Source organism: Morus notabilis, unplaced genomic scaffold, assembly GCF_000414095.1.
Source record: "Morus notabilis unplaced genomic scaffold, ASM41409v2 Scaffold823, whole genome shotgun sequence".
Lineage (NCBI taxonomy): Eukaryota > Viridiplantae > Streptophyta > Magnoliopsida > Rosales > Moraceae > Morus > Morus notabilis.
Genome location: NW_010366474.1, coordinates 174,681 through 198,198, shown reverse-complemented (window position 1 = coordinate 198,198; position 23,518 = coordinate 174,681). Strand labels below are relative to the sequence as shown.

At 31.8% G+C, this 23,518-nt stretch overlaps 1 protein-coding gene across 1 annotated transcript; it reads left to right on the top strand.

Moving 5' to 3' along the window:
• The first annotated feature begins 17,018 nt into the window (after positions 1 to 17,018).
• On the top strand, positions 17,019 to 20,585 carry LOC21389777 (abscisic acid 8'-hydroxylase 4). Its single transcript, XM_010110313.2, has 9 exons — positions 17,019 to 17,318; positions 17,456 to 17,777; positions 17,880 to 18,029; positions 18,177 to 18,425; positions 18,654 to 18,743; positions 18,893 to 18,971; positions 19,520 to 19,626; positions 19,792 to 19,910; positions 20,315 to 20,585. Exons 1-9 carry the CDS (start codon positions 17,125 to 17,127, stop codon positions 20,415 to 20,417), a joined length of 1,413 nt encoding a protein of 470 aa, XP_010108615.1. The 5' UTR covers positions 17,019 to 17,124; the 3' UTR covers positions 20,418 to 20,585.
• Positions 20,586 to 23,518: the final 2,933 nt, after the last annotated feature.

Sequence of the window (23,518 nt, the reverse complement as noted above, 5' to 3'; positions counted from 1 at the left end):
TCATTTAATTTATAAATTTAAAATTTTAATTTAAATAGGAATGTAATTTTATATAAAATTTTTTTATTATAATAAAAATAATTAAATATAACGTTTTATAAAAAATTTTAATTGTATTAAAATTAAAATTAAAATTAAAAATTTAAATTGATAATATTGGTAATATGAAATAGGCCTTAGTTTTAAGGCTTAGATATACCCGCAAAACATTACAAATTGAAAACGGATGTAAGTGATAGTTCATTAATGATGCGTACGTAGTTTGATGTCATACGACACGTGCTATACAATCTTTTGGCGGATATATACTTTCGCTTTGTCTACTTTTGATATGGGTTTTATATTTGCTTGCGTTTTCCATGTTTTAGTTAATTTGTTATAAGAACATTTTTCTTTTTTAGTCCTTTGAAAATTCATTGTTAGTTTAGTTTAATGATAGTTTTAATTTTTGAACATTGAATTTAATTAAAATCATTTTAAATTAAAAAATATGTAAAATAAGTAAATTTTAATATAAATTTAGCGATTAAAAAATAAAAGACTATCAGTAATTCATTTAAAGAAAACTCCTTCTTTTTAATAAAATTATTTGCTTATTAAAAAAAACTCTCTTGGCGAGTATTAAAATAACAGCTATCATCTTTACTAATTTTTAGGGCAAAAGGAATTTTTATTAAGAGAGAAACATGTATAGAAGATTTGCTGACTTGTCTAATTGAGAATACCAATGATACGACTTCAATACACACCCATAAATAAAAAGTATGCCCTAAAAAAAAAAATCATTTCACAAAGCTTTCCATATGGCACTACCGTGTCCTTTAAATGTATTAAAATTAAGCATGTGCGTGGCCGGCCCGAGATCGCCACCCCAAGCTACAGTCATGTATATACATTCATGGTTAGAAAATTTTAGACGATATCATTTTCTAAGAAATTTGTGTATATGATCTTCTTTTCAAGCTAAAACACAGTTATAAAAAAAAACAAAAAAACAAAAAAACAAAAACAACAACAACGACAAAGAATGACCATCTCGTATGTAAATTCAAATACATGCATCAATTCTGAGTTACGTACGAATCAGGTAATTAATATTAATAATCATATGCATGTACGACAAAAGTGGTTTTTTTTTTTTTTTTTTTTTGCTAATCAATTAATTAAACAATATTAAACACGAACACAAGGGCACACACAGAGACACACTAGCGCTCAAAACCTAGCTGTTGCATGGGACGTACTTTTGAGCGTGTAAAGAGTCGACAGCTGCCCCATATATATATATATATATATATGCATAATTGATATAACATCTTCTCAGTATCTCAAACTAGATTTTCTAGTCACTGTAGGCTGTCAAATTGCGAGCACCTGTCAAACACGAAACGAATAGAGAGATCCAGAAGATGACATGTGTAAGAGGGACATAAATTAATATAGAGCAGTTTTGTAAGCTTTCCTCCCAAAATAATGATCCTTTCGGTTGAAGCGGATGCAACACACCAAAAAAGTGCAGACACCTTATAGTACATATGTAGAAGCACTGTTAAGCATGTGATACCATAAAATGAGAAGAGTCGTGGACTTTGTACTTTAAACGAAATGACCAATATATTGTTTTGTTTCGTGATTAGATTCTCACTGGCATGCAATTTCCCTCAATTTGAATAGAGTGTGTGTGTGTGTATTTATATATATAATATAGTCACGTTAGTTGTCCTTTCTATAGATCAAAATGGGCCAATGTTTAAAAATATCCAATGCATGCAATCTTTAGGGGGATCGTTTGTGATGAGTCCTTGTAGTTCTAAGCTTTCAAGATGATCTACTTAAGGATTAAATGAGAAAGAATTTTTGATCTCGTTTAGTTCATAAGTTTAAATATAAAATTTAAATTTAAATTTAAATTTTTGTAAAAAGGACGAATATAGTATTTAAAAAGATTTGAATTTAGATTTGAAATTTTTTTTTAAAGGAAATTATGGTTTAAAGCTATGAAGCAAACGATGTCTTTGTGTAATTGTGTGTGTACGATGTGTCCCCCCTTTAAGAGATAGCTTTGGCTGAGTTTTCTCACAATGATTCTCAAGTGCTATTCTTTTTATTTCTTTAACCCACGTACTTATGTACCTACTTTGAAATGACTGAAATCGTATATATAGCAAATGCGTGTTACAGTTGTGTTCTTCCTCGTGTCGATTGTTAATTGATTGAGGAAGCTTTGGCTAGTACTTTATGCTGGTACATGCATGCATGATAGAGGTAAAATATATGGTAATTAAGACTGCAAAGTTACAAGGAGACCAGAAAGAGATGCCCCAAGTCACCAAACCGTTGTACTAGCTAGGTTTTTATGTTGGGTACTTGAAAGCGCTTGGACTTAACATCGCCACATAACCACATAGGTTTCGGTACTAGTCTATGGTTGTTAGGTTATATGTTTTTTTTTTGTTAGACTTTAATTATAAATATGATTTTGACCACCATATTTATAAATCTCAAGAATTATTATGTTACATTATTAAAAAAATATTGAGGAAGCGTACTTAAATTTAAGGGTTATTTAGTTAGGGGATTCGTACCTTGATTTGAATTATGGTTCATGGTTCGCTACAGTATTTTTTCTCACAAAAAATACACGTAAATTAAAAATGATTCTAATATCATGATTCTAATCCATGAACCAAACGTCTCCTTATAGTAACGATAATTAATATTTTTGTAAAATTACCTAAACTTATATACTGTTTTAATATGGTCTCATTAAACTTAATTGGATTAGTATTGAGTATCCACTCATTAAATTCATATCCAGTTAGAAGTCCTATTGGCTTTTCTTAATTAGATCACTTTAGATCCATTATAATTAAATAACCTAATATAATTGTTATATAATATGTTTCCCACACTTTATGTAAGAAACATTGGGCGCGTTTGGAATTCGTTCCAAAATGATTTTATTTTTTGTATGAAAATGAAAATGAAAACGTTTTCAATCTCAAGCAGAAATCATTTTTGAAAATGCGTTTGATAGTTTTATCAAGAGATTGTTTTCAATGTAAAAAAAAAAAAAAAAAAAAAAAAAAAATCATTAATGTCTCTCTCTCTCTCTCTGCTCGAGAGAGGAGAAAACGAAAACAAAAAATGAAAAATAACTAAAAGTTATTTTTCATTTCTCCCTTATTTTACACTAAACTAAAAATCATTTTCATTTCTGTTTTTATCTTTATTGTGCCAACCACCGTTTTGAAAACGTTTTTTTTTCTCAAAAAACGTGAAAAACAAAAAAAGTAATCAATTCTAAACATGGCCATTATTTCCTAACATTTTTAAAACAAATGAACATATACACTTGGTGATCATTTGGTGTGTTGGTTTAGATAGAAAGTTTGAAGGGGTTTTAGCACAATTATTCCCGAACTTGTCATGGTTTAGTAAATTGCTTCTTAAATTTTTAATAATTACAATCAACTATTAAACTTGTAAAATTGTTGCAATGTACTCTATTTTAAATTTGTTTAAATTTTTTATTAGATTTAAGGGATTAAAAGATCAGGTGGTAAGTTGTTAAAACCATACAAATTTAGAGGACAAATGTGTAAAATACCAAGTTTGAACATAAATTTAAATTTTACTAGAAAAATCATTACTATAAAACGGTTTGAATTCATGTAGTTCAAGTCCGCAAATCATCTTTTTTGTCGGTCTTAAAGAAAAATTCAGTCCACAAGTTTTATCTCTTTGAAGAATAGATAATGTTTCCATACCAGTGTCCATTTCAAATTAAGGCTTTGTTTAGACTTTTTGTGAGATAATGCAATTCTTTGGATTGGGAGGTATGCTCAATCCACAGAATAATCTTTTAGTTTCTTCATAACTTTGGAAATATTCCGAGTAAGCGTCAACGCGATCCTCGCATCATTCTAGTTAAATGGCTAATTTCTTCTCCGCCTGATTGATTAATTATGGTGAACAGTGATTACTCTTCTGCCAGTAATCCTTTGGTTCTGGCTATGGTGGATGTTTTGGAATTGTGTGTAGCTATAGATGCTCTTCACAAGCCTAAAAACATGACTATTCGCGTTTCTCATATTCGCTTCTTTAGCTCACCATAATCAAAATATTTCTTAGAGGTTCAACGCTCCAATATCATCATTCCTTTTGTTAATCAAGATCTTTCAGATCAGGCTTTCTACCGCTTCTATACCAAATTCATCGGGATAATCTTGAAGTTTGTGTTGTCTTTGTTTTTGAGCAGATCATGCACTTTTTTTTTTTCTTGAGTTCATTATTTTCTTCGGGTTTTTTTTTTTTTTTTTTCGTTTAACAAGCCCTCCTTTCTCTAAAAGTAGATCCTTTGAGCGCAGTACTATTGATCTTTTAATTGACACTTTAAATATTTTCTTCCCTTTTTTTAATTATAATATTGAGTGAGGATTTTAATGTGGGATAATAAGTAGTTATAGTAAGTGCCAATCTAGCTAATTGGAATGTATAGAGCTCTATGATGCCATTTGACTTCTCTTTCATTTTTTTTCCCCTAAAAACTGATCATCTTTCGATATAATTTCTCATTTTGCAAAAAGATTAAAAAGATATTCCATAAAATAATCGAGCAAAATTTCAAATTGAGTGGGAAACAATAAAACAGAATTTAATTTGGTCAATTATAATCTGGAGAATAAAAAGTTATCCAACGAGCTCAGAGGTCGTAGTGGATAAGGTTTTAAAATGGGAGAATTTTATATTTTTCTCATAATAGATAGATTGCTTATTTCATTTTTTTTTCCCTTAGTTTTGTTTTATTTGACTTCTTTTTTTATTTTTTGGGTTTTTTAGATTTGTAGAGTTTTTGTTTACTAAAAAAACATTGAGGTAACATTTTATTAAATATCGCTTTCAAATGTTACGGTACGGAGTAAGATAAGAGCCTTTGGATTTTGCCGTTTTCTGCAAATAAAGCACGGTAGGATCAAAATTTGCCGGCGTCGGCGAGTCCGGAAGCTAGCAAGGTGGGGTCCTCCTTGATCCTGGGGTGCCTTCTAGGATTGGAAGACTCTGGAAATGGACCACTGGGATCACGACACTCATGAGTTGTATATGTAACTTATATCTCAGGTAGCTACGATATATTAGTGACTACCGCCTGTTCTAAATTGTAGTAATATATGTTTACTCCGTCACATAATATATGTAATACAGTATGAGTTTGTCTATAATCTCTTACTATTGTAACGTGTAAAAGTGAAAACGTTGTTCACGGTGAAAATTCGTCAATATAATAATAATGAATTTTTAAACAGTTTACGTGAATTAAGTGATTTAAAATATAATGAAAAGTAGAATTTAAATAAAAATACACAAAATTTATAGTAGTTCACCCTCAATTTGAGAGCTACGTTTATTGTGGGGAGGAGAGAAAATTCACTAACTTTATACGCACTAATTGCTCAAAGTGAGACTTGGGATCTTCTCACCCATAATCCCTTATTTATAGCTTAAGTCACCGCCCATAAACATTCCTTATTTGAATTTGGGTTACTTCCCTTATCTTCTGGGATAGTTTCTCAAAAGATAGAGATTACAATCAATTAGGACGGCTTCCCTATTGAAATTTCATATATTTGAATTACAAACAGTAAATCTCAGAGCAAATCTCGTGGATCTTATCTTCTTGTATGGCCACGACTTTGTAAACACTCCCAGAAGCCTCTTCGCCCACGATTGCGGGTACGGTCGACCTCATACTTGTTCTTTGTGGCTTCTCAGAACTGTCAACCTATTACTAATTGCAGGTACGGCCTTTTAACAGTAGACTCTTAAGAAAGCTATCTGCTGACGTGTTTCTTAGAGCTGAGTTATCCTTGACTATTTAATACTCTTTTTTATGGTCTGCAGGTCCCATTTAGAGTCTAAATTTAGGATTCAGCGTTTTACTCTACAACAAACGTAAAGAGATATTTATTAATGTAATATCAGTGTTGAAAATGTGAAAACGTTAGACATCGAGATAATTAATTATCTCCAACCATTGACGAAGTCATAAATATTGGTCAGGAGGGGTTAATAAATACGATAAATATTTACCCAAAAATAAATAATTATTAGATAATATGATTATCCTGACATGTTTTCATGCCTAAAAGGATGCGCAATAATTTTATCATTGAGGTTATTGAATATGTCTATTTCAATATATACAAGTGAATTGTCATTCATTCGTTAATTTCTTATTCAATATTTTTATTAGCAAGATATAAATGGAAAACTTAAGATAGATAACTTTAACACATCCTAACAATATCGGCACTTAATTTCCATTTGATTGTAGGATCGATCATTAACAATATTCAAACTAAAATATTATCTATCAACAATAACAATAACAACAGTATAACTATTAAATATAATGATAAACAAGATGAAAAGCAATTAAATGCTATAGACATATCACAATATATTATTGTGTATACTTTATATTTTAGAAGATGATATGTACATTAGTGAAAAAGAAAAGAACAAGAAAATGAGAGAAAAAAGGCAAATAAACATACATTAATAAATAATCCAATCTATTATTAAAGAAGAAATAATCTTGTTATTAAGTACTTGGATAAATTATTTAGCTCTAGTTTGAAGTAAAACTTTTCAATTTTGAGAGTAATAAAATAAAATTTTAAATTTTTTCGAGGGGAGGGGAAGGGGGTTATTTTTAAATTTGATATAAATAAATATAAACAATCACGAGTAAGAAAAAGTTGAGGGCGACCTAAGCCCCCCCTCCCCCCAGTCCTCAATAGCTTTGTCCCTGCCTCCAACTATTATTCAACTTTTCTAACATCCGTATTATGTTAAATAACTAAATAAAAGTTTAATAATAGTCCGGGATAGTTAAGTTTCTCATTGTTGCGTCTTTTTGTATTCATATTACGTTAAATAAACGTCTTATATAATAATATATGTGTTATGTTAAATAAGTATCATATTACGGGTCTGTTTAGTGTGCTGTTTTGAGTTTTTAAATCGAATTGAAATGTAACTTTATGTGAGAGCTTTTCACTGTAGTAAAAAAGTTAGAAGGACTGTTTCTGAGAACTTTTTATTGTATCAAAACTCGAATCGGTGAAATGAACGGGGCCTACGTATTTACTTCTACCATTTGTTATTAAAAAATGTTTTAAAGAACGACTCTTGGAGAGAGAGAGAGAGAGAGAGAGAGAGAGAGAGAGAGAGAGAGAGAGAGAGAGAGAGAGAGAGGGAGAGAGAGAGAGAGAGAGAGAGAGAGGTTCTGGTCCGAGTTTCGGCGCCACCAAGTGTGTCGCCAGGCTTTTAGCCCCTAAAGTTGGTCCTTAGACTCGTATCGTAAAGATGGATGTGTGTGGTGCGGTGCTTCCGTTGGAGCGCATCTAACTCACCTTAGAGGTGGGTTGCTTGTCGCTAGCGTGTTCGGCAGTGGGTGGCCGCGATCTCACGGGTTTCCTTCATCCCCTCCGGTTGTGCTTTCCCTCTATGGTGACTCTGCTCAGATCTGGCTTCCGTACTTCGGCAAACGGCTTGGCGTCGATGGATTTTTTTGTCGTTTAGTTGTAATAATAGAGGGTGTGTCCTCCGCATGCTTTGCTGTCTCCCACCTGCTTAATGGTGTGGGTTATGTGTTTAGTTTTGTAATAACAAAGGTGGTTTCCCTATCTTCCAGCTTGGTTTGTGTGTCCCATCTGTTTGAGGTGTTTCTCGATGGCGTGTGTGTTGATGTCCGGCAAGAGGTTTCTCTAAGCTGTGTTGCTTATGTCCCCGAGAATTGGGGTTTAGTCTTGGTTGACTGGATTAATCCATAAACTGTTTGGTCCTTTTTAACGAGCTTTGACTATGTTAGATTTTTATGTGTTGATTGGACTCTTCTCCATTGAGTATCGGCATTCGTATCCGCCCTTATAATGTTATTATTTTTATTGATGGATCCAGTCATTCGGATTAAATTTCATTATTGTATTTGGGATTGTGTGCAACTTTAGGTTGAATTTGTAATTCATTCATAATGAAATTTCCCCTTTATTAAAAATAATGTTTTTATTTTTGCATATTATGATGGTGGCATCATAAATAAAACATAAGATATATATAGATATATATATTCACGATCAGGAATTAAAGGTTATCTTTTTTTTCTACTTCTTTTTTATTTTATTTTTTTCTTAAAATATTTGATCTTCTTAAAAGACCATTAATGCTCTTATAAGATGGGTCATGTGCAAATTACATACAAATTTAAATTTCAATAATTTGACCAAAAGGATCAAGATGCAACAAATTTTTAAATTTAAAGTATTGATTGTAAAAAAATAATAATAATAATTTAAAGATCAATATGTCAAACACGTAAAATTCAGGGAATTTTGAATAAAAAAAAGTTAAAAAGAAAAAAAATGTTATAAGACACTGATACTAATGGGTGCATCTAACAGTATAAGACTCACAGATAAAACACATTTTATATTAATGATGGTGCTTGTGGTGTTTTTTAGCATTTAAAAAAATAAAAAACAAGCGCAACATAAAAAAAGAAGAATTTTTAGTACACTTAGTATACCAGTAAGTCGGGGATTTTAACTATTAAATCTACATATATTTTTAATTTTTACGTAATTTTATGTAAATTTAACAGATAAAAAACTTGACTTATTAATATATTAGTGTGCCAAAAAGATAAATTTGAGTTCAAGTAGCACAGGACCTTCGATCGACCATAGGGCCTATTCTACCCTTACTGAATTCATTCTATTGAAGTGTAAAAAGTCCTTCTCATGTGTTACATTTTTTTTATTTGGAAGTTTAAGAATGTTATCTGTGGATCAAAGAAAAGCCCTCTTATACTATGCTATATGATTAATTAAAGTTCGGTGCTCATCACTACTACTCGAGACCAAGGACAGGTCAAGCAAGTCGCCTAGGTTCAAGACAAAGATTTTTAAAAAATGTTTAATTGAAAAATTTAAATCATAATTTAAATTATAATTTATAATTTATTATAATATTTTTTCTTATAAAAAATATACATAAATTAAAAATAATTCTAATAACATAATTTTAATCCATGAATCTACCAAGTTTTGTAAAGCCTCATTCTATCTGGTCCTGTGTTTCCGATATGAGATCCTGAGTCGATAGGTCTCCACGTCTCTGTTAAAGAGTTTTCCCGTACAGAGACAAAAGTGGGGCCTACCAGAATCAGTGAGAACCAGAAGATCGATCCAATCTAGAAGGTCGGGGATATTAAGAATTCAGTTTGATGAGCTGGATGCCACTGGGGATTTGTTGAGAGGCCCACCAAGATTGTTCCCCACTGCCTGCTCCTTTTTTTATTTTATTTTTTATTTTTTGGGTTATTCCATTACAATTAACCACAGCCTGAATTATTCCATAGTTATTATCTATCTATCTATATATATAAAAAAAAAGTAATTCCATACATTCCTCTTTTTGAGAAAAAAAAAAATCCTCATGGATTCTTTTATTACTCCTTGTACGCGTTGATATGTGGCCTCTAAAAGTATAAACAAGCTTTAAAAAAACAATTGCGATATAAATCTTAAAATAACACGAATTTCCACTTTATATAGAAGTATAAATAACATATTTAAATAAATTTGAGGACGATAATAAAAAAGAGTTAATGCGTCTCAGCTTATCTTAATATGTGATTAGACGTTGTTAGTGGCATCTACGTATTACATGAATTTTCTAACACTCTTACCGTACGGTATTTTTCTATATATGATCAATCTCATATATATATATATATATATTCTCAGCAAAAAAAAAAACTTACTTACATATCTCAGCAAAAAAATCTTTACCCAATATATATTTGGAAAATGCGCGATTGTGATGTCTAAAATATAAAACTAATTAAAATATGGACGGATGGAACACGGAAATCTGCAAGCACGATCAGATGAGCATTTTAAACGATACATATATGTACAGTTTTTTTCTCCCTAGAATGCCATATATGTATATGTACATATACATATATATTGCAATGATTCCGATTGTCAAAATCGTATAGACGATCTACATATGCCCAGGCTAATCCTTAATTATATCACGGAAAAAAAAAAACACATTGTATTTTAATTAGGATAAAATTATTTTAATACCAGTGTTATTACGAAACATGCTCTTAATATCATGTATTTTTAATAATATTATATAGGTATCTCGATGTTTTTAATTAAAACATTTTTTTATATCTTGAAACTGATTTTTTAAACAAAAAATGACTTTAGTACCATTCTATTTAATTAACAAAAAAACTAATAAATTTTTAAAAAAAATCATGAGCTTTTTTATTTTGTAGTTTTCTTTTAAATATTTTGATGTTTCAAAATATTTTTAGATTTTTTTAAAAAATATATTAATTTTTATTTAATTATAAGAAGAATAGTTTGAACATTACATGTTTAAAAAATCAGCTTTAGAGTATTAAGAATATGTTTTTAAAACGTTAAAGTACTGTTTTAATATTATTAAAAATAAAAAAAATACCTATTAGATGATTTACCTATGGCAGTATCTTTACATCTGCCTTTCCCCGTAACCAATCCAAATATTGATCTCTTCTTTTTCCTTTCTAACTTCTCATTAGACAGCTAATTACGTAAGTTATTTAATTTTACTAGTTAATCATTTGTTCTGCCCACCAGATACTGTCATGCATTGACCTAAGCTGCTTACGGTCGATTCAAGACAAAAGTCGAGCTTCATACGTATTTATTGTTTAGCCGACCGGTTGACCTTTTGTGATATATACGCATGCAAATGCCTGGTTATGATCACAAAGTCTAGACGCAAATCTTTTTGACATGATATATAAAATCCCACGCGAAAATCGTAGAATTTAAAAGATGTTAAGATGACTTGTTATTAATTAATGATAAGCTGCCCATTTATTAGGTTAACTTATACATATATAATATTGGTAATGATGCAATGCACATATGTAACATGTGTGTTTGACTGTGTTGTTCTAATATTTTTATTATTTATTTTTTATTAATGCTTTTTTTTTTACTAATATAGTTTTTTAATTAAAAGATATTAATCAAGAATAATTGTGAAAATTTAAAACTTGTGTATTTTAAAGGGTATTTATTTCCTTTTCTTTGTTATAAACTTATAACAAAACACTAGCAAAAAGTCCATGAAAATTGTTAAGCAGTTATGTTAGAAAAAGATTACACGTGTAATAAATTCATTGGGTTAGTTTGTTAGAGTTTGTTATCTACACTAACTTATGTATAAATAAGTGGTTGTAACATAATTAGAGTAATGAGAATTCAGATTTTCTTTCTCACTCATCAATTACTCTTTCTCTCTCTAGAAACCGTCGGAGCTTGTTTGCTTACAGAAATTGCTAGACTTGCGTTCATGTTTCTTGGAAGCGTAACAAATTAAGAGAAGAGGACGGTGGCTTGATCTTTTTGGATTACCTATTCTAGCTACCAATATAAGGGTTGATTGCTTTTCATTTAACTTCCTAATATCCTAGAAAACTCCACGACATCTTGAAGCAAAAATTTTCTCATGTTGATTGGATTTGGATTAATTTTTGTCTCACTAAGTAATCAACGTTTTGGAGTTCCATTGAGCTTAATTTGTCTGAAAGTATCCATTTCTAGTAAAATCAAGAAAATGTAGGCAAACATGGAAAATGTTTTCAAACAGTAAGCGCATTGCTTATTGTTAGGAAAATTTTGCCTAAAACCTAAGCAAATAACAGAGAACGAAAAATAATTAATGAAAAAAAAAACCACAAAATCACACTAAGGATTTTATACAGGTTCACTAATTTGGCTACATCATATTTCTGGCACGACAGATTCCACTAATTGCTGAATAAATTCGTTACAGAGAAATCACTCAATCTCACTTTGTGTTTCTCTCACGCTCAAAAGATGTTTCCTAACCTCACACTCTAATTTTCTCTAAAAAAATTCGTCACACTAAATCCCCATAATATTAGGTATTTATAGAGTACAAGAAAAGCCTCAAAAGGCCCTAAAAAAATATCAAAACCGCCTTTATCTCGAGTTGGTCACTAGCGCCATGGGGCCCATCTTTGGTGCCGCGGCACTGCGAGGCCGATTCCTAGAGCGCCATGGCATTGTGCGTGCTGCTGTGGTGCTGCGCCGATTTTTTCTCCGTTTTTTTATTGCTTTTCTTCTCCATGTGATTTGGCTCCACATCTTCAACCCTTACGATCTTATAATATTTTAGTTTAACCAAATAAGCATTTTGAAAGCCTATAAGAAATAAAAATGTTGTTAAATCATAAATTTAGTAAACTAATATATAAGCATGCTAAGAAAAAACATAAATTATACATTATTGCATTGGACTGGATCCGCACGATGCATAATGAAAAGGATATTATCGAATCCAGTTGGATTTTTGGTTTTGAAATATGAGGTGTATAATTTAGAGAGGATATCCAAATCAAATTTGATTGCATGAGATTAGACAAATTGTCCGACTATGTTGAATAATTAAAGGGTTAATTATAAACGTATCTATTGTTTTATCAATATGTAGCATTTCTCTACCAAAATTGGATATGGTCAAAATTAAAGAGTAAAAAGACATGACCACAATAGCCAACACGCGCGGTAATTCTCATCGGTCTAGTCAGCACAAGACCCACTTTGGTCTTGCCCCCAGCCCTGATGGGTCTCTCGGAGGTTGTACTCTTTTGTTCAAACCCAATTTTCTTCCTTTTTTCATTTTGTTTTTCTAAATAGTACTATCTTTTTTTTATTTTTTTTTAAACATTAATATTATAATTACTGTAAGAAGTTAATAGTAATTAAAAAACTCTTCCCTATTCTCTCTTTCACCCCTGTATGGTTAGGAGTTTTCCCACTAAGAGGCTACTGGCAAGTTTATACTTTGTGGGGGTGAATTGGTTGAGCCGCCTCTCAGTGGTCTCTTGCCTCCTAGCCCTGGCCCCTGTGTGGTTTTTACTTTTTATTTGTGTTTTTGTCTTCTTTTGTAGGTGGGTGGTGCTCCTCTTTGGGTATAGTAGAACTTGGCGGATCTGGATTTGGTTTTACATTGTGATTCGCCTTCCTCATGTTGTAAGCTACCACTAGGAAGGTCGCAAAGGTCACCGTAGTCGAGTTCGTGTTGTTGGAGCTATTGGAAGTCTCCAATTTAGAGCCGTGTAAGGGGACGATGTTGGTTTTGAAAACGATTTTCTATGCGGAAACGTGTATCTAACGGATCGTGTATAATAAAAATTTTAATAAATCTTTGAGATACTCTATAGAATACATTAATTTATACACGAATAAATTAATCGAATTGATTTATGAATAAATTTACCTAGCGAACGATTATATCGATAACTTGAGTTTTTGACCACGAATGTTCCTCATTCCAAGCTTGTTTAGAATACCCGAATCTTCCTCGTCAATTCTTTGAATCTATGAAAACGTGTGTGCGGGCACACCTGAAACAAAACATGATTAGCACTCAAACACTCAAGTTTTTCACGAACACCAACACATGCACGATGTGAAATTTTGGAGAAAAAATTCATTTTCCTCACTCTATAAATCCGGCCACTATATGCTAGGGAGAGCAAATTTGTGTTCTCTAATTTTCTGCAATCTCATGTTTATAAAGTAGCTGTTAGACTCCCAGAAGAAGTCTAAACTTTATCTCCAACATAAAGCTTGATATTTATCTCTCACTTCTATTTTATTTTTGAAACAAAATCCCTTCTCTCTCTTAGCCATAGGGGCCAGCCACCATAGGGATATTCTCCCATGTGGTTGGCACAAATAGCTAATAGGGAAGGAGAAAAAATTCTCCTTTATCATGCAGTCCAATTTTGACTCAAATTTAAATTCCAATTAAAGTCAAACTTAATTTAATTTGAATTCCAATTGGATGACTTATCAAATAAGTCAATTGGATAACTTAGAGAGTAAGCAACTGAATCCCAGAGGGATTCCCACTGTGTTGGGCGTGTACACCATATGAACTTCTCCACAAGTGTGTTCTAAAATTTAAATTTAAATAATCACATCACATTATTTAATTTATAATTAATTCTCAATTAATTATTCTTGAGCGTTATATTTAGAATTCCATTATTCTAAAATTCCTATTTTGCTCCTAGTGTCTTGTAGGATTACAAGGACGATGCGGGGACTCATGGACCTATAATTTTGAGCTCCAATAAAATTAATAATTAATTAAAACTCTTTAATTAATTAATTAATTCTAAAAGTTACTCTAATATAAACTTGGAATTGCACTCTCGTAATTATAGATATAATTTACTTTTAAATTTGGAAGTGTCCAATTGATATAGCCATTGCATATAGATCAATCATCCATAAATAATTCATAATTAGAGCTATGTGAAATCTATTAACCTCTCTAATTACATCTTTATCCTTGAGTACTATTGATTCTCTAATGGACAGTGATTCATAAAACAAATTCATGAATCGAAACTCCTACTAGTTCAAGTACCGAATCAATTCTCAAAAGAATTATTTATTATCTACTTATTTCTTAAGAAGGAATGGATTTCATCTCGTATATTAACATTCATGGCTACATACTTCATCATGTCTCTAAAATATAAGGAATAGGATTCAACATCTCGGAATCCGTACTGAGTAAATTAAAAGACACAAATCCATAAATAGCAATATGCTAATAACTCAGGATTAAGATCGTTCTATATATGACCATCAATATACTCAATTAGAATTTCTATACTTAACAGAAATGATCAAAAATTCATATTATGTCTGTGCCCCGATTCTACACAATCTCATTATGTGTAATACACTCATTCAATATCTCACCATATTAGCAGAATGGATAACACCGTTACATTCTAAATGGGAATGACATGTATTAGTAATGTTTTAATTAAAGATTTTGAACTTTAATTAAATTCATTATGAACATCATTTTGATTATTATCTTTGAATATTATCCTCTCACATATAACACTTATAGATAATATTTATGGTCACATAAATAATCATGGAATTCTCAGTGATATTCATAAAATATTCAATAATATATGCACATAAAATAATGAATAAACTCTTTTTTAAATAAATAATAAATATCTTATTACATCTCATATTTCTAGGACACCGTTCCCAACAAAAGAGTATGTTGTTTTTCAACTGTAGATCTAGAACTCATTCGATGCAGGATCCCGCTGAAACCACTGGAACTAGGTTGAACGAGGGAGGCGAGGAAGCCTTTTCCCATAGTCGTTCTTACCGATCATTGCATATTTTCGTCGTTGAGGGGCTCAATCTTGTTGGGTTGATCTTTTAGAATCTTTATAGACGTTTTAATATGTTTATGGTTTTTTTTTTATGTTTGTGTTATAATAACGGTGATGGTGTCCCCATCTATCAGCGTTTTGTCTTAGCTAGAGGGTGGTCTCCCTACCACTCTATGTCTGATGTGTGTCACTCTCAGATAGAGGGTAGTTTTCCCACCGCTCTAAGATTAAGTTGTGTGATTTGGGTCTATTGTTGGACTAGGATGTGACTCATCTTAACTCGTTTCTATATGATTGAACCTTCTTCTAGTGCCACTTTGTGGAAGAGTTTTCTCCGTTTTCGTGATATGGTGCGTTTATATTATCTAATTATGTGAGTGATACCTTTTTTTTTTGTGTTGCCTTGTATCATAACTATTTAGTGGCTCTTTAATTAATATAGTTCATTGCCGTGCAGGAAAAAAAAAGTTAATAGTAATTGTGACTTATAAGAATTTAATTTTGACCATAACAGTGGAGACTTTACCTCACTAATTGTATAATATAAAGATAGTACTTTTGTCTTTTCCTCAAAACGCGACCAGTGTTCACCTCATTATTGATATAGCACGAGGCAATAGCAGGAGGGATATATATATATATATATATATATATATAACCATCTCTTTTAATAATTTTATCTTTACTTAACACAATATATATATATATATAGCTTAAGTATGTAACATGCAACATAAATGGATTCCTTTATCGTGACAATCCGAATAACTTACATTAGGAGGGGGAAGATATGTTGAAAAAGTTAGAAGTTTATATTTTGTGGAGTAAAATTTTATAGTTTCTTTGCAGAATTTTGTGCACACTAATCGTAAAAGGTGCGCGAAGAAAACTCCATTTTCTTTAATCAATCCAATAGTTTAACTGTTTTGTTTATTATGATGATTGTTTTGTTATATCGATCCTAATATTTTTACTAGATTTACATTATAATATTTTAATTTTTTTTATTCAAATGAAAAGATGGCTTCAATTTAGAAAAGAATTCCAACTACACTATTTTTAGAAGAAAGTAAATAATTTGAAAAAATACTTATAAGGAAACGTTGTGTACCGCATGCTAATAAAATGGTAGTCCCGCAACATATAAAAATCATTTTTTATTAGTTGTTGTATTCGTGTCCTAAATACGTTTTAAATAATTTTCAACATGTGTACCTGGATAGAGAGTAAATGAGTAATTTACTGTTGACATCTGGTGCCCTGATCTGGAATGCATCTGATATATTTACATTTTTTGGTCTTTATCAGATAAAATCGAAATCTTCAAGACTCCAATGTTACTGTTTGAGAAGGATAAGAATCCCCAGTAAAAGTTGGTAATTAATTGCCTTCCATACATATACGCCCTCACTTGGATTCTATCCAGGATATTCTCAGTGAGATTAGGAAAAATGGCTGTGAGGATAAGAATTCGACCCAAATTGGAAAGTAAATAAAACCACATGAAATATTGAAAATATTTTTGTATGCCCGTACCACATCAATCTTACCATTTACCCCTTTGTCTAAATCCCTTCAACCGAAACAAAATTTCCCAAAAAAATTTTAAACAAAATTAAAAAAAAAAAGTTCCTCTCTATATAAAGGCCTCACTTCTCCCTCTCGTTTCAGAACTCAAATTTGGCTAGCAGAGCTTAACATTACTTCGCGGGCTTACTCTAGCAAACTCAATCACAGAAGCAAAACAAGAGAGAGAGAGAGAGAGAGAGAGAGAGAGAGAGAGATAGAGAGAGAGAATTATGGGTGGAGTTTATGTATATGTACTGATCTTTCTTCTTAGTAGTCTTTTCTTGTTTCTTTTCATGAAAAGAAACGAACCACCCCAGAAACGAGCCAAGCTTCCTCCTGGCTCAATGGGTTGGCCTTACACAGGCGAGACTCTCCAACTCTACTCTCAAGACCCAAACACTTTCTTTACTTCCAAACAGAAAAGGTTAATTAATTTCCCGCTTTTCTTTTTTTTTTTTTCCTGAGTCTCTGAAGAAAGAACCTTCCGTTCTAATTATTTTCCTTTCTTGTACTGCATGGCCATATCTGACTCAATCAATGTCTTGTATTGTATACAATCAGGTACGGCGAGATTTTCAAAACCCATATTCTGGGCTGCCCTTGCGTGATGCTGGCGAGCCCAGAAGCGGCGAAGTTCGTGCTGGTCACACAGGCTCAATTGTTCAAGCCCACTTACCCAAAGAGCAAGGAGAGATTAATTGGGCCGTCGGCGCTTTTTTTCCACCAAGGAGACTACCATCTGCGACTGAGGAAGCTCGTTCAAGGCCCCCTTGCCCTTGACGCCATTAAATGTTTGGTCGCTGATATCGAGGCCTTGGCTGCCTCTGCCTCTCGCTCGTGGGTCAGTGGCGGAGTTATTAACACCTTCCATGAAATGAAAATGGTAAAGTTTATGTAACATGTTTAGCAAAGTTTTAAAATATTATTTAATTAATTTCTTGGGTATTTCTGACTTGTTCATCAATTGGTCATTGGTGCATTGTAGTATTCTTTCGAAGTAGGTATACTATCAATTTTTGGACATTTGGAGAATCGTCTTAGAGAAGAACTCAAAAAGAACTACTGCATAGTGGACAAAGGCTACAATTCATTCCCTACCAACATCCCAGGAACTTCTTACAAGAAGGCACTATTGGTAAGTGCCATACACATGCATACATACATATATATATATATATATATATAGATGTGTGTGTGTGTGTTTGATGTGGTCTTCCCTTTTTTACCCTTCCTGTTTTGTCTCATGTGGTAAATATAAAATTGGCCGTTAAAATAAGTGCAGGCTAGAAAAAGGCTAAGTAAGATACTGAGTGATATTATTTCGGAGAGAAAGGAGAAGAAGTTGAATGAGAAGGATTTGTTGGGTTGCTTATTGAACTCAAAAGATGATAAAGGAGAGGTCTTAACGGGTGAGCAGATAGCGGATAACATAATAGGAGTGCTTTTCGCTGCACAAGACACCACGGCTAGCGTCATGACTTGGATTGTCAAGTACCTTCATGATGAGCCGAAACTTTTAGAGGCTGTCAAGGTATATATATACATGTGTGTGCGTGTGTATATTGTTATTTTCTCAACTAATTATAGCAATATGGTCTTAATTATCTAACTCATAATCTCCCGGCTTCTAGAGAAAAAGTATCTGTCTTGAAAAATCAATTTCATGTCTCTTGTCTTCAATTTCGGTTGAAGATAAAATTATTGCAATAATCTTGTATTTTCTAGTAAACTCACTCTCATCACTTGCTTTTTGTTACAGGCTGAACAGGAGGAGATTCGTAGAAAGAATGAGGAAAATAACCAGCCGTTGACTTGGAGTCAAACTAGAAACATGCCGGTTAGTTACAAGGTACATGAAGTGGTTTGTCCTATTATGTAATGCAGTACTACTTACCGGTATATGTTATTGTCCAACTAAGTTCTGAATTAGTTTTTTTTTTTCTTTTTTTTTAAACGACATAAGTGGCTAACAATTGGGAATTTTGTACTTCTTGTCAGGTCGTTTTAGAAAGCTTGAGGATGGCGAGCATTATATCTTTTACTTTCAGAGAGGCAGTGGCTGATGTGGAATATAAGGGTAAGAGGAAATTATTGACTAAAGTACTCATAATTATGAGAGTTTTTCTACGGTAGGATATCTTGCAGTAGTGCACGGTTTAAGCATAAAACTCAATCAAAAATCATATCAAATCGCGGAAGTATGCAACACTGTCAAAATTAATATAGATATGATTTTGTTTCAAAATACAGCTCCTACTGCTCATTATACTTGTATATACTGCACAAAAAATTATGTAACAATATGTGACGGATCAAAATAATGTGATACTGGAATAAACTATACTTTTTTTCATTAGGGAAAAAAAAAACTATACTTTTTTTTTTTGGGGCTAAAAGAGGGTCAATGCAGAACTTATTACCGGCCAGAAAGTTGACTTTTGAAAATATTTATTGAATAAACTGAAAAGACCGTATAGATATGTACGTTTTGTACTAAAAAGTTAAGAATATTATATTAACCGGACCAATTTTTATATATTAATCCCTAGATTGAAAGAATTTATGGGGAAAAAAATGATGAGCACATTGAAACAAAGAACTGATCACTTTGGATTCTTGCGACAGGATATCTGATTCCGAAAGGGTGGAAGGTGATGCCTTTGTTCAGAAACATTCACCACAATCCAGAATTTTTTACTGACCCTCAAAAGTTTGATCCCTCAAGATTTGAGGTAACCGTGAGTTATTAAGCCATGAATTCACACCAAATAAAAAGAAGTGTTAACTGCAACGAATTATTGTGGTGATCTCTTCTTTTCAATATTTTTAGTTTCACCCAGCAAAGAATGAGTGCAGACAATTTTTAATCTTTTTCCTTTTTAAAACGATTTATGCAGGTCGCACCCAAACCCAATACATTTATGCCATTTGGCAGCGGTCTTCATGCTTGCCCAGGAAATGGACTTGCCAAGCTGGAAATACTAATTATGGTCCACCATTTAGTCACTAATTTCAGGTACTATAATTTCTTAATTTCTTTCTCTATTCTCCCCTCTCTTTTCAGAAATTCTGTAGAGTAGTGTATATTGGTGAATACGTTAGATATGGTACTTAAAATCGCATGAAAAAATGTGTAAAAAAAAAATAACAGATACTTATAGAGATTTTACGGTTTAATACATAATCTTAATTTTAGAATTACTTTTTAAGGAACTTAGAAATGTGATTTTTTTTTTTTTTTTTTTTTGTGGACGTAAAAATGATCATGCTCGTAATGCGAGCAGCTTCCATGAAATCTATTCTCTAAATTATACGTAGACAAATCCTTGGATAGAGACTGGTTTAGGGAACAATTTTGGCTAAATGCTCGTAGTTGTAGCTGACAGGAACAATTTGTTTGTTTTTATATAATATTTTCAGGTGGGAAATAGTGGGATCGGAAAGCGGAATTCAATATGGCCCATTCCCAGTGCCTGAGAAAGGACTACCAGCCAGATTTTGGAGAGAATATATCACTAGTTAAGCTCTATAATATCGCTACGAAATAAAAAATAAAAAATAAAAGGAATAATTCTCCTTTTCCCATTTTTAGTCTATTATTTTCGCTGGCTGTTTTCATATGCCTTTCCCCAATTTTTCTTGCCCTCACTTGCCAAAATTATCTGGGGGTTCGCAGATAAATATATGTATACTTAAGCCTTTGTTTTAATCAGTTTTATATTTGTAATATTATTTTGTTATTCAAGTGATCTATTAATAATATGGTTTTGTTTTAATGTTATTTTTCTGGGCGTTTAATTTTGCTAGCTAGAACATTCCATGAATTCTTGGCTACAGAGAATCGGAATCAAGACGCATTCCACAGAAATTTGAGTGAACGAATTCATACTCAGCCATCGTCACGTGTCTTTGTCGCATAAGGCATAGCCATGGTTGTCTTTTCTGACAGAACTTTCCTGTCTGAGGCTACCAAAGAGCCAAGTGTAGCCCTATGATTGGTGCATGATATCTGGGCGATACTTCTGGCCTTAGGGCACCCACAAAGTTCATTTTAGTTACAGCTGTACTACTATTCCCCGCGTGTAGCTTACCAAAATAAGATAGTGACATTGAATAAGTCCGGCGCAGAATATAGGTCCCACGCATAATATATATATATATATATATATATATGTATATACATATATGTTCCACACCTTTAAAAAGATATGTAAATCTGGTTATTCATAAATACGGGAATGAACCTATAGATATGTCTTTTGTCCAAAAATCTTAGCGCTTTAGTCTTTTACCACGTAATGATATTGAAACTTTTGCTAATCGTAATGATATTGAAACGGTATCGTTCATTTCGCTGATTCGAGTTTAGAATTCGAGTTTTGTTACAGTAAAAAGCTCTCACAAACAATTACATCTAACTTTTTTGCTACAGTAAAAAGCTCTCACATAAAATCACATCTCAACTCGAATTAAAAACTCGAATCAGCGAGTCTATAGCTGTGCTCTATTCCTTCCTAATAAAATATTCACACTTTTCAGTTAATGTTTGTCTTTAGAATAGTAATTAGTACAATGAACTGTTTGTTAGCAATTGTATTCACTAATTTGTTTGATTCACAAATTCGAAGTCAGAAAACTCATTTAATTCACTCATTTGAGTTTTTAATTCGAATTGAAATGTGACTTTATATGAAAAAATTTTACTGTAGTGAGAAAGTTAAATGTGGCTGTTTCTGAGAGCGTTTTATTATAACAAAACTCGAATCGGCGAAATGAATTAATGTTCTGTATCTAAATTAAAAACCATAATTAACATTAACAAATGTTATAAATCGAGGAAGAAATTCTTTAATCAAAACTCCAAGTAGTCGTTTTAAAATGTTTTTCATTTTCTGTCAGTAAATATCGTTTTTTCTTGTTTCCTGTAGTTCACGATTTTTTGTTGGTTGCATTGTTCTCTTCGTTAATCGTTTATCAAGCTATTGTAGTTTTGAACGTCTAGATTGTTTTCTCTAGTTGTTGTCGGTTTTAATGCTTGCGTCTCTTATTTTGTTGTCATGTTTGCTTGTTGTTCCCACTCAATAGTCCTCCACATCTGTCATTTCTTTCCAGGTTATTGTTGTTTTGTGAACGTTTCTCTAGTTTTTCTTCTTTACGCTGGTCTCTTAACGATTTTTTTTTTTTTTTTTGTTATTCTCTTCGAATTGACTTTTTCAGTTTTTTGGTTATTTTTCAGGATATTATCACTCTAGTATTTCCGTCTTCCTTTACAATTATTGTCCTTTTTACATTTTTTTAAAATTTAGCATTGTCGTTCTTACTCTATCCTCCATTTCTTTTATAAGAAAATTGTTGAACTTATATTGTAAAGGTGTATATTTTTACTTTATACTCTTGATCAATATTTTTTTAATTAATATAATTATTTAACTAAAAATAATATTAAGTAAGAGTAAATGATAAAAATTTAAACTTATATACTCGGGTATTTATCTCTTTTTCTATATTCGTATCTGTCATCTGTATTATTATTTTTTGGGCTCACATCATTTTTGCAAATACTAGTAAATAATAAAAATTTAGATCCGTATACTCAGGTATTTATCTCATTTTCTCTTTTCATACGTGTTGTTATTTTTTGGGCTCTCCGAGATGTCCATTTTTTTTTTTATGTTTCATCTCTGTGTCGTTTTACTTATTTCTTGTCGTTCATGGCCTTTTACATTTTTTTGGTAGCAAAAATTTGCTTATCCGTTGGTTGATTTTAATATTTGTGTCTATTTTTCCCCTGAAATTTGAAAGTTGGGATTTAAACTCAATATCTTGTGGTAGGTTTGCAGCTACATATTTACGTCCTTCTTGCAAATACTAGTTTTGCTTTTCCTTCTATTGTCGTTTTTGTTAGTTGTTGTCGTTTACGTTATTATTGTCGTTTCCAATTGTAGCTTTGTCTATTTCATATTTTCAGTTTATCTTTGTTTTCCAGGTTACTTCTGTTTTTTTCATGCGTCTGCCATTTTCTGATTTTCTTGTCACTTTTACCTATTGCGTGTATAGAATATTGTTGTCGTTTTACTTACAACATTTATCTATCTTCTTTTTTTTCAAATTTCAAGGTTATCTCGCTTCTAATTTTTCTCTTGTTTTCTCTAGGTGTAGTCGCTTTATGTTATTTCTGGTCGCTGAATTTTATTGTCGTTTTCATGTCATACTCTTCGAGTTGTTGTTTTAAGTTTGTCGTCGTTTATAGTGTTTCTAATTCTGTTGTTTTCTGTTTCTGTTATATTATCACTAATTCCGGTCGCCATTTTTTGTGTCGTTCTGTTCGAGTTGTCGTTTTGTTTGGTTTTCCTGGTTTTGTCGTTTTATGAATTTCTCTGTATCTGGCGTTTAGCTTATTTATCGTGGTATGAAATTTTTGTGGATAAATCTATACTAAATTGTGATGTGATTTTATTGTTTGCCGACTTCATTCACACTTTTTTCTCTGTCATTAATAGAAATATATAAATGTATTTTCCAAATGTCTTCATCAGGTGTAATTCACCCACGGCCTATTTTGTTTGTGGACTATGTTCTGCTGAATTGGCCTCACGAAGAACACAAATCTTGAAGCTCAGCAGA